This window comes from Aegilops tauschii, chromosome 6, assembly GCF_002575655.3.
Source record: "Aegilops tauschii subsp. strangulata cultivar AL8/78 chromosome 6, Aet v6.0, whole genome shotgun sequence".
In the NCBI taxonomy this organism is placed as follows: Eukaryota; Viridiplantae; Streptophyta; class Magnoliopsida; order Poales; family Poaceae; genus Aegilops; species Aegilops tauschii.
In genome coordinates this window covers 27,984,491-27,996,508 of record NC_053040.3, presented here as the reverse complement: position 1 = coordinate 27,996,508, position 12,018 = coordinate 27,984,491, and the positions used below count along the sequence as shown (strand labels likewise).

Below are 12,018 nucleotides of genomic sequence, written 5' to 3'. Positions count from 1 at the left end.
ACCCTTGCAGGAGCCTCCGAAGGAGTACTCGTTCTTTAGCTGCTCACAGGACAGTTTATAGAATAACTGCAAAACCATACGTTCATTTTTCTAGACTTTGACAAAACGACACACATTTCACGTGACTTTTATCGAATGGCACACTTTTCTTTGCCTTTAAATGGCACGTCACAAACTGAATCCACCTCTCTATTTTTAGATCTGGGCCCACCTGTCATTCTAGTTTGGATCCGTTCTTTTCATCTACGCTATGCTTGCTCTCATCTGGTTCGGTAAGATCGACCAGATACACACGCGGGAAAGGCAGAAATGCCATCGACCTCGAAAGTCAGATTTGCTTCACAACACGAGATGCTTTGGCAGACAAATCTGCCCTTGATACAGAAGTAAATATTCTTTGTGATGCAGCCCAAGTTTACTGATGATGATCCAACTGGAATACATACATATTTCCGAGAAATTTAGCAACGGAATCTAGAAAATGTCCCCGAATACAGGGTATAATAAGGACCAAATAATTCCTTGATGCCACCATCACGAACAAGTCGGTGTGAGAAAACAGAATGCTGGATGGTAGCAGGTAAAACCATGTACTCATGTCCATGTCACTGAACTGGATGCTGTTGCAAATCCCTTAGCAACTAAGTTCCCTTTTACCATCTTCTACAACCAAACAGAGATTAATTTTCGAAAAAAAAGAGGTTCTATGATGCGAATGGATTTCTCGGTTCTTGAGATCATCCGGTGTATCTTCTCCTAACTTAAAAGACCTGAGCGCGGCTAGATCAAGCGCTAGTCCGCCTTTTTGCTCTCATGATCGGGATCTCCACCTTCCTTATCATCAGCCTGCGCCTCGGTGAACTCCAGCAGCTGGCAATGTAAAACAGTCAGAGACAGACAAGCCTCGCAGTTTTGACAGTGAATTATAGCTATGACGATATGATCAGTAACAAGATAAAACAAAGAAGAACATGGGAAATGAGGAAGCGACAAAAAAATTTGATCATCAGAGGTGAACAAGCTTAATTACCGGCTTTACTTCTCCGTTCCATAGACAGTGCACAGCGACGAAACCAATCACGCCAGGAACGATGTATAACAGAGCAGGCTGCGTATCATCAGAAACAAAAGGCCGAGGAAACAAAATAGGTAATGATGTTCTAGAGACTCAAGGATACCAAGAGCAACATGATAAGATATATTAAGAACAGCAGAATGGACCTGCGCGGCTCGGAACCAGTTCATCACAGCTATTGTTACCGTCAAACCCGCTGTGTATCCCAGAAATGCGCTGTTGAAGTAACTGTGGCTCTTGATCCCACGCGAGACATCAAAACGTAGGGCGAGCGCAACAAAGATGCCTGTAATCAGAATTATATAAATATATGGATGTATATGGGAGCTCTGCATGTGTTTTCAGTATTGAAAAATAGAGAAGATAACTGCTTAGGGTAATTGTCACATCAAAAACCCCTTCCTGTTTTGGTTATACTGAACATGTATGATTACAATGCATCATTTCAACAAAACATTTTCACCAACCGAATTTGATTCAATCTAGTTATTGGGGTCAACAGAAAGCAAGTATCCATTGTAACTGAGAGACAGTGTACATAATCATTATACAATATATAGTACGGAGTAGTTTCAAGCTAATTTTGACATTTTTTTCATGAAACTGGATGTAGTCCAATCATAATTACTTTCTGCTGTTACTGCATACTTACAATCCTGATATCAGGCCTGGAGCATATATTGGTAGTATTGGCAACAAATGACACAGAAGTGAATGCACTCAGATGATGAAAAATTAGTTTTTTTGCAACTGCTAATTGCAGTGAACATGGAACCGGTCATGTGTTGGAATTACAACAGCCTAGCATGTCACCAAAGTCTGAACAGGTAATTGTTGCTTTCCTGTTTTTCAAGAAAAATACAGAATCTCCTATCCACAACAATAAAATAAAACATCCCTTACATCAACAACAATCCTGTTGTTATAGCAGTTAGACTAGCAGCTCACCATGGGTCATTAGAACAGAGTTGTCACTCATAATGTGGCAGGCATTACTATTAAACCACAAACCAGAAAAGCAAATCCAGTATCACAGCAAGTATCACTACAATATGAGACAAAACTGGTCAACATGTTTATCACTAACCTGGTATTACGATATCACCAAGGCCAAGCATAGAGAATGGACGTGCAGCATCTGCGGTGGGAAATAGAAGCTACAAATAGGAGGAGGAAAAGACAGATGAACTAAAGTATTTGTAATAAAAAGGAACAATGTCGGGGATAAAAGAAGATTGAATACACTGAGTGAAAACACAAACCTTTATTGGGGCATCAAATGATTTAGCAACACTGACCATAACTGGAGTGAAGAAAACCCAAAAGATGTCATAGAAAAAAAGTCCAGCCTGAAATTGATGAGGGAATTGAGGAGCCATTCACAAAACAATATTAAGCAATAATAAGAGAAGGATTCAGTGACAGTATGTGGAACTGCAGCAACAGGACTGACGAAATGACTGAAAGTCTAAACTAACATTTTTCTAAGGCATGGAAAGGCAAAAATTGGAAAAGCTGTGGATATCAGTAAAGTAGTAAACAAGTTAAACTTTCCAAATTATCCAATTCACGAGATAGTAGGATCACAATTCGATACTCCTTGCCAGAGAGGATTACAGAGCAAACTACATACTCGAAAACGCAATCATGGATAGTTAACTTGCCAATATGACACCAACAGTCGGAACCAATTTTCTGAAGTACCAAATCGAGATCGAGAATAGTCATCCAATATATCATCACAGTAAAAGTATTCCATGATTGAAACTCGATTCCATATTACAAACAGATCACAAAAACAAGGACAAGGACACTATCTGCTATGCATCTAGTGAGCTGCTAGAAAATTTGTTAATTGTATAAAGAGAACAGGGACACAATACGATGACAGGTCCAATCACTGGACATGAAAACTGCAGATCGTTAATATGGTCAGCAAGCACTGCATAACATTGCTTTCCTAGGAAGATAGCAGACTGCTCATTTGATAGTCAAAAAGAAAGTCAAGCAAAAGTCCTACAATATCAAACACCTCAGGTTGCATTTATCCTAGCTACATGTCATGCCATGCTCCACAATGAAAGGATTATGATAGCAGAGAGGTGAGAAAGAGAGATATGTAGGTGGCTGAAATAATGAAAGAAGTTTGCAAGAAGGAAAGAAATATGAATATATGTTTCAACTCGTTACAAACTTTGAGTAAACTCATACCAAGAGAATACCGCCAGTTTTGAATGATCCTAGTGATAGCATCTCAATTCCCTGCGAACAGGGGGGAAAACAGATCATGTTTATGAAGACTTCAGCCAATAATTATTCTAGCAATGCATATTAACCTTAAACTCTAGCAGTAATAACAGACCTGAATACAGAATGCAACTCCCAAAACATTGTTGGCTAGCCAATGCTTCTTCATGGCATACCATACACAGAAGAAAAATCCTGGGATTGAAGCCACAACTTGAGACTTGGTAAACTCCACCGACAGCGCTGAAACATGAAGTTAATGAGCATAAATCTAAATCATCATCAAGACTGAAGAGTCAAGCTTGTAAAGGGGAATAGCATGATAAAATTCTAAACTTCTAATATCATCAAGAAGGCACAATTATTTGTGCTTTTCAGATATGGTAACGCCGAAGTTAATAAAAACTCAAGACAAGAGTCATGTTACATAAGAGCAACAAAATCATCACAAATCTTTGCAAATGTAATCAGACTCCAGTACAGCAAAAAAATGACACGCCATATGAAATGAAACATTGTCACAAAAAAGTACGTTTACATGCCAGTTAATTACCCCAGTTTTTGCAGAGCAACTGAGTAATATCATGTTGCCAGAATACAGTACAGACAGTTTCCCAGTTCCCCTCTAAAATGAACTACTGGTGTACAAAGGAAACAGTGCTGAATTTTACTGAAGCATGTACATGGGTATTTGGAATCTTGGTTAGCACATTACGACTCCACAGTGTATATATGGCAACTTTGAAATACTAGAGATGAAACAAAATATACAGTCCGTGAGGATATCAAACTAGTAATAGGAATTTTGCTGTACAATCTGGCATGAGCTTCAGGATGTAGAGCACAAAGCAAGTGAGCATCAAACAACATGAAGGCAAGGATCATACAGTGGAAATACGGAGCACGCCAAACGATGGCGTTATCATTCCACCCTTCTGGAAGAAAACGCTTTACGGAAGGAAGCAACGTTGCACTGAATAAGAAAGTAGGCAACACAAATGTCTGTAAGTTCACATTTACAGTTTTAGGTGTTTATATCTATGCGGAAAAGCTATTTGAAGAACAGTTGGAATTACCATAGAGCGGCAATGCCAAGAACGAAAAAGTAGGCGGTGAGAATAGCATTGACCAGGTCCTTGGAGAGGAACTTGAACAGCAGGAACAGAGACAGAAGCATAGCACTCCCCACCAAAGGGTACCGCATCGCGTGCTCCTTGGACATCGTCTCCTTTATAAGAAGAAACGGAAAGAGTCAATAATAAGTTGAGCGGAGCAATATGCAAGAACCTAGTGTCAATCTAGGTTAACAGCTCAGCATTGACAGAATAGATAGAGAGGGACATGTTCCTCACAGAGGGTGGAGTTGCCTTGACAGAACGGTAACAGCCCACATAGACAGTAAGACACGCTGTGAGTATCACATTCAGGTTCGGGTTCACGTTGATCACGAGCGGCGCCAAGCTCAAACCTGCACAATGTCATAAAACACATGAATGAGGACTGCAAATTAGCAAATCAGGCGACAGGCAGGTTAATAACTGAATTGTCAAGAAATGAACACACCAGCAAGGGCCAAGTTCGCAGCACGCTCATGTGTCCTCATCGTCGCGGCACGGTCAGGAAGATCAGCCGGGAGCTTTTTGTGACCCCTTTATTGCCAAAAATAGTCCAGGTGCTTCAGTTCAGACAGAGGGTCCTGTTCCTGCTGGAAAAGGGTGAGCAAACACCGATGAATCAGAAATTCAGAAGCAAAATTCCAGCTTGGTAGCACACTAGGATGACTAGACTGCGCGCGCTACGCCTAACCAGCTAAGCTTCCTAAGAAATTACAACGAAACAATCTCAGATCACCGTCGCCGGATGGTTCGACACTCGTGAACTGAAAATAGAAACCAAGAAGTGATTTCGGGCTTAGTAACGCCCACCGTGAAGCGACGGCCCTGCCGACGGGGATTGAGATCGGCCGAGACCGGTCTCCGCGACGGCAGATCTGGGGGAACCGCCGGCCGGTAGACGGCGGAGGAGTGGTTCCGACGGCGCCGGCGTCACGGGGTGAATCCGGGGGCGGACGGTTTGCTTCACGGGTGACTCGTGAGGAAGACAAGACGGGAGCAGCACGCTGTACTACTACTACTAGCCCCACCCCCCGGTTTGAGATGGGTTCCTACGTCGAATCCTAGCCGTCAGTTCCACGCAGCGACGGTCAGATCGCTGCCCAAACCACCAACAAAAACCGTCCCCAAAATCCATCAACCACGGCACATACTTGGTATAGGGATCTGAATTTCAAAGCGTTTAGGTAGAAGATCGGTGCCGTAAAAGGGAAGGAGGATGTCGAAATGGATGAAGATCTCGGGTATCCGCGCACCTAGATGGGATGCATCTTCTGAAATCCACCGCAAATGACAGTCTCGTTCGTGCAGCTTTGCCGATTGTTCTATCTCCTTTCTGCTGGTGTGGGATGTTATAGTCGGTTGATGTATCTTGTTTCTATCTCTATCTTTGTACTTATTTTTTTGTATTTTATTGGTATTTATCATGTAATAAATGCGAGCTTCTTTTCCATATATGCGGTATCCATTTAATTATTTCCCGTATTTAAAATGGCCGGTCTCTCTTATCTTTTGAGTACTACCTATATGTTCATATCTAATTACAAAATTGGATAGCATTTATTGCGTAGTAATAAATTTTTCCATAGTTTTCTCCTTTGTACTTCACGAGTATAAATCACTTAACTGGAATCAAGGAAATTCGGGTTATACATATGACGCTTTAGAAGAACAACAATGTTGTTTGCAAAATGGTTTGTGGGAATTTATTTTACGTTTCTTTTATTTGTGGGAATTTATTTTTGTTTCTTGGGTCTCTTTGGAGAAGTGAGCTATTATAAATCATCGAAAATGTTATTTGGCTGACATTCCCTGGTAGTTTGCTGACAATTGCGATGCGAGATCGACCGGTGGCAGTTTTTAGAAGAAAATATCTTCCTCTGAAGAACTATCATGTTGTTCTGAAGAAAATGTCATGTGTTTATGAAGAAACTGCCAGCAAAAATGTTCAAAAATGCAACCCATCCCGGCAAATGTTTACTGGCTATTGACGTCCTAAATCACTACACACACCCTTCCAACAACAGAAAACAACTCTTCTACACTCAACTTTATAGTAGTTGTTGAAAAAAAATACATTATAGTACTTGCAAATAAGATATGTTGCAACAACAAAGTAAACATTTGTAGAGACAGTTAGGATACCTACATTTGGTGTCCATAATCAACTATGACAAAACTATTGATAATTGTATTATTGGACGCCAAGTTGGCACGCTATTGTCTTTCTAGTCATTTTCCTTTACGCTAACCACATCCCATTTGTGAAAGGTAATATGAGTTTTGTCAATTTTCAAACCCACACCCTGTCAACTCTACGTCCCAAAGTTTAACGCACACTAACGAGAAGCGAAGCAAACTCTATATCATTCATGAAGCTGGACAACCAATCACTGGATTACTTTCCTTTTACTTTGTACTACAGGCTTGCCAAGCCAAATTATTTTGTACTACATCCTTGCAAAGCCAAACTATACATCCTTGGCAAGCCAATCGAAACAAATTATATATCAGTTATAAGTTTATCAATATTTATCGTACACACAACCACCAGGCGTGGCCATGTCACAACCTGCAGCCGCCATTCGACAGTGCAGTTCTCTTCCATGGCAAGAGACACAACTAACTGCAGGTAGTGCTGGGTGGGCAGAGTCCGAGAAACTCCATCGTGAACGAGCAGATTGAAGACGGAGCGTACGAGGTCAATGGTGGTGAGTTGCCAAGTAGAGGTACTGTCACCGGCACCACTGCCGGCATGGCCAATTGCAAGAAAGGTGAAGGGGCCATAGTTGCTTGATCTCGCGCATGTTACTGACGCCTCCCATCCCCACATGTTTTTTCAACTCCTTTGTTTTATGTGAATGGGACTAGTAAACTAGCTGCTACAAAATAAGCTGGAACAAAGTGAAACAACATAACGTGATATCTACTCTGGTGAAGTTGTAGCCTTATTTATAAGGCAAAAGTATTGTTAATGCAAGTGAATCGGTGGAGCACTTTTTTTTTTTTTCATGTGTTCAATGCCATTGAGCTGCGACACGGTTGTTAAATTGCGCCAGCTAGTTCACCTTGAAAGCTTGAGCTAACGCCAAAAAGTTGTCTATGCTGAGTAATTTATACGTCAGTCAGTTGTTCAAACTGGTGAGGGTTACCGGTGAACTAGAAAAAAAAATGTCAGCATTTCTATTTCAGTTACTTTGCCTCCTCAGGTCTTCACTCTTTGAACATGGTTTCATTATAACATTGTCCCAAATCCATATGGAAATCAAGAAACAAACTCTTGTGTTAATACGATTTTATCGGTATTGTCAAGTGAAGCACACATATAACTCGTAATCATAATCCATTTTTTCTTGTACATGTTCTTCTAATTACAACTAGCATATACAGTTTCCAAGAACTAATTATCATCCCCTCCTTTGTTGGTGGCTGGTGGCGATCGATTTTGTCACGGTATGATGCTCACCATATCCTTCCCCTAGTTGTCTGATAGTCCGGCTTCCCTTGGTCATCCCATCCCAGGCCACCACGGTCTAGATGCCTCGGTCTTTGTAGTTCTTCAACTAAAGATTTGGTCATTTCTTGGCCTGATCCGGCGTACCTGCCATTGGATATGACGCTCCATCACACACTGGTCAACCGCGGTCGCTACTAGTCGGTGGCCTCATCGTGGTGTACGGTGCTCCACACCCCTTCCTTGGTCATCCTCGGCCAGATTCAGGCTCCCACCATCGGAGCCGGCACTCCTCGTACTCCTCGGTTGTAATCTGGCATGCCCTCCTCCAGTCACCTCGTCCTTTTGGAGTTGGCTAGGGCCGGTCGTTATTTCGGTCATTTTGGACATGCACGGTCCTCTTACCGAACCTTGGCTTCCACTCCATACCACTAGGTTGATCTCTGCCCTCTGGATCATCATTCCCCTTCTCTGGATGGCCAGATCGTGTACATGATGGTGCGAGTGCTTGGTGGGCTGTGCGACATTCCTATGGTCGTCTTCACCCCTGCGCTGGAGCAATGCTCATCTTGATTTTACGTTCATCTTCATTCTGGCACCCATGCTTGTGCAAGTGGCTTTACTTTGGGTTGGTGGTTGATGCCAGTATGGAGGGCTTACGCTTCTACTTTCATGGTCGTCCCTCTGAGATATTGCAACTCCTTCGATGTATGGCAAATGCTTTCATGCGTGTGGGTGGCCCCTGCTTGTTCTTGCTTGGGCTTCTAGTATTATGTCTAGGCCGTTCACCCTTGTGCCATGAATCATTAGTTCGTTTTTGTTGTTGTTTAGGTTATGTTTTATCTTTCAGGCCGTAACATTTTTGGTGTTGTGTCGGCGACTTATTTGGCATTGTATTTTTTTTTTCAATGTAAAATCATCAAATTGCAGCGAGATAAGACCCGATGCAGAAATCCGAACGTGGAACTTCAAAGAGAAGATACAAAATTAGGTGATGCGCAAACACTAAAGTGATTTGGAAGATATCATGCGTGCACCAATGTTGCAATGTCGTATCTTTAGGTGTTCTAAATGCCAGACAGCGTGAGAAATTCAAAGTGGGGCTTTGCAGGTAAACCTGGTAAAGGTCTATGGTCTTCAAGTGCTGAGAGATGAGAGGCGCATCGAGTGTTGGTGGTTCCACAACGTTACCATCACTGACTCGAAAATCTTTAGCTTGGTACCTGAGAGCATACTCGATCAACATGATGGCGTTTATGTATGTGCACTCCTCCTTTTTTTTAGAACAAAGACACCAGAGGCGTCGCGCTTTAAATTTATAAAGCCCTCACATAGGCAGAGTTAAAAACACATAGATCAACACAGCCACCAGGTCCAAACACAAGACACACCAAGTTCTCGGACCAAAAAGGAAATCCATTACATGACCAAAGGTCCAAAGAGAGCATGTAGGCTCAACCCAAACGAAATTGCTGTACGGACGACGGTCACTGGACGAACTTTGGATGATTAGAGGATTCAGTGGCGCAGTTCACTTTTGCTTCACGCATCAATGGCTTGATGCGCTGCATCGTCTCCAAATCGTCCAGAACCGGTCGTCTGTATAGCAGCGTTCCAACCCAAAAGACGTCACCTTCCCTAAGAAACAACTTGAGGCTCCCTTGCCAAGTTGTAGACGTGACGAAATCCTAGCATAGCTTGCTGAAACAAATCAGCGTCCTGCCGCCTCCCCAAAGGGCTCCACTGCTACATGAAATGGGTACATTTGAAAATAGTGTGAAGGGAAAACACCCTCAATAATAGTAAAGCTTATTCCTGATCTGCCACAGAGCCCAGGGCAGTGCCCCAAGTCCCCAACACTGGTCTAAAACACGCGCAGTACACTGCCATGAAATGGAAGAAAGGACATGAAAGGAGATCGGCACATGACCAGGGATCCCAAGTGACCCCAGCGACCTCTCTCACGACACTCCAGGCGAAATGAGCAAGGTCGCAATTGAAAAGAACATGATTGGCGTCTTCTAGCGCCGCACAAAGCGCAGAGAACCCAGCGGATGGCCCATTGCATTTGGCGATGTTGACCAAAGTGGGCAGTTTTTTGCGGAACATTTGCCACAAAAACACCTTTACTTTTAGAGGAATACACGCTTTCCATAAGCCGCCCGCAATATCCAGGGCAGGCGCCTTGGAAAGGGTTGCATACAGCGACTTGACCGAAAACAGCCCCGACTGACTAAGATGCCAAGACATCGAGTCTGGGCCTACACACAAGGCAAACATAGCCAGTTTCTGCAGCAGCCATTCCCAACTAACCCGTTCTGGAGCACTCAGCTCACGGCGGAAAAGAATGATCGGGGGAGACGATCTGAGCACCTCTGCTACAGTAGCGTTAGGCTCCACTACCAAGTCATATGGGTCCTGCTTGTCCATCCAGAGAGGCTGTTCGTCTGCCCAAGAATCAAAACAAAACTTGATCGAAAGCCCGTCATGCACTTCGAATTTTGCTCCCAACGCAAAAGCCGGCTTGACCCGTTGGAGCCCATTCCAAAAAGGCGAGCCCCGAGATGTTGCCTCGAAGAAGGACCAATTCCGAAAATACTTGGCTCGGAGGAGGTCCGCCCAAATACCAGTCGCGTTTTGCGACAGTTTCCAAATTCATTTGTGCACTTCTCACCATCAACACATGCACTGATCTCAAACTTCGTCGAGAAATGAGTTCCCTCGGAGCTGGATGAAGAGCTTGACCAGCTGTTTGAAATGCTTGCAGCTCATGAAACTCAACTCGTCGAAGAAGAGGAGCAGGTCAGTGGTGCGCCTCCAATGGTCACACCACTAGGTGTCGAGCACGCAGGTCTGCATGGCATGACCCGGAGGCTGAAGGGACAACACGTGCCGGCGGAGCTCTTCAGGCAGGTCGTCGAACAAGTGGCGGGCGTTACGTGAGCCAGGGAAAAACAATCAAGAGAAACAGGAGAAAAAGATGGAAATTGGTCACCAAGTTTATCAACAACAGCTAGTCCAGGAATCCATTGATCTTCCCCGGCCCCTTAAGAGGAAAAATGGAGCATAAAACGACTTGCTCGTAGTCTTTCTTTCTACGCATACACTATGTGTGATGAGGTAGTAGTAGTACACCAGAAAATCACGCAGCCCCCGCGCCGCTCCCGTGTGGGCGACTCGGGCGGCAGCCCGAACCCTAGCCGCCGCCACACAAATCCTCCCTTCCTCCTCTCTGCCGCCGTCGGAGGATGCCGCAGGCGAAGCCGTGTGGCTGACGGCGGCGGCAAGGACCTTGCTCGCGGCATGGTTGGCTCTTAGGCACGGCGGCGAGCTTCTCGTGGATAGCGGCGGCAACGCGACAACGTTGTTGATCTGATCCATCTTGGACGGCTCCGGCAGGCTGCTGCATCGCCATCTTAGCACTAGTCGCGTTCTGCTGGCATGGACATGGTAGGGAAAATATATAATAGAGCACCTGCACCCATGCCATCTCTATCTAGCCATCCATTTTCTGCATCGCGATTCGTGCAAGCACGTTTCTTTTTTTTTTGTTTCTCCCGCACAGAACATATCTCACTAGTAGAAAAGGGTCAAATGTGAGATACATTAGTCCCGGTTTGCATTTGAGCCAGCACTAATGTGTCCATTAGTGCCGGTTCAAATGCCTAGGCGGGAGGAGATCTTTAGTACCGGTTCAGTGCGAACCTTTAGTACCGGTTTATGCCACGAACCGGTATTAAAAAGGCTGGTACCCGGCCAGCCCTTTTAGTACCGGTTCGTGGCATGAACTGGTAGTAAAGAGGTTGTGGCACGCTGTTTTTAGTCCCACCTCGCTCCCCTAGCAAGATTTTTACCACCTTAAATATGTTACTTCTCAAACTATCACAAGCACTTGGTCTTCATTGAACTCTATGTGTAGAATTTGTGGTCGCAATATGAGTCTTCACCGGTTTCTAAACCGTTGATGACTCATATTGACAATTCAGATTGTACACAAAAAGATCATTGATAATCAATGTATTTTTTTATGATAATCAATGTTTTTTAAACTTATTTGAACTCCAGCCTATTTTTGCATTCAGTATGCAGCATTCAAAGCGACGTCATCAATTTCCAACACGTTTTGAAAT

General features: G+C 43.8%; 1 protein-coding gene across 3 annotated transcripts; it reads right to left on the bottom strand.

Annotated features, from left to right (window-relative positions):
- Positions 1-379: 379 nt before the first annotated feature.
- Positions 380-5,709, bottom strand: LOC109734760 (signal peptide peptidase 1). 3 transcript variants are annotated; one of them, XM_045229583.1, is made up of 12 exons: positions 5,691-5,709; positions 4,886-5,024; positions 4,675-4,790; positions 4,399-4,550; positions 4,210-4,295; positions 3,438-3,565; positions 3,287-3,337; positions 2,338-2,424; positions 2,163-2,232; positions 1,222-1,361; positions 1,031-1,108; positions 380-870 (listed from the first exon to the last, which is right to left on the bottom strand). In XM_045229583.1, exons 2-12 carry the CDS (start codon positions 4,923-4,925, stop codon positions 793-795), a joined length of 1,026 nt encoding a protein of 341 aa, XP_045085518.1. In that variant the 5' UTR covers positions 4,926-5,024; positions 5,691-5,709; the 3' UTR covers positions 380-792. The 3 variants fall into 3 exon arrangements, with proteins under 3 accessions (XP_045085518.1, XP_020149536.1, XP_020149537.1); XM_020293947.4 differs by lacking the exon at positions 5,691-5,709 and adding an exon at positions 5,248-5,449; XM_020293948.4 differs by lacking the exon at positions 5,691-5,709 and adding an exon at positions 5,248-5,424 and having other exon boundaries at positions 4,886-5,027.
- Positions 5,710-12,018: the final 6,309 nt, after the last annotated feature.

Excerpts from the sequence above, each read along its gene's own strand:
- LOC109734760 (XM_045229583.1), bottom strand. The coding sequence starts at position 4,925 with ATGAGGACACATGAGCGTGCTGCGAACTTGGCCCTTGCTG. Across the intron at positions 4,791-4,885 it reads TGCGAACTTGGCCCTTGCTG|GTTTGAGCTTGGCGCCGCTC; the intron begins GTGTGTTCATTT and ends GACATTGTGCAG. Across the intron at positions 3,566-4,209 it reads GCGTGCTCCGTATTTCCACT|CGCTGTCGGTGGAGTTTACC; the intron begins GTATGATCCTTG and ends TTCATGTTTCAG.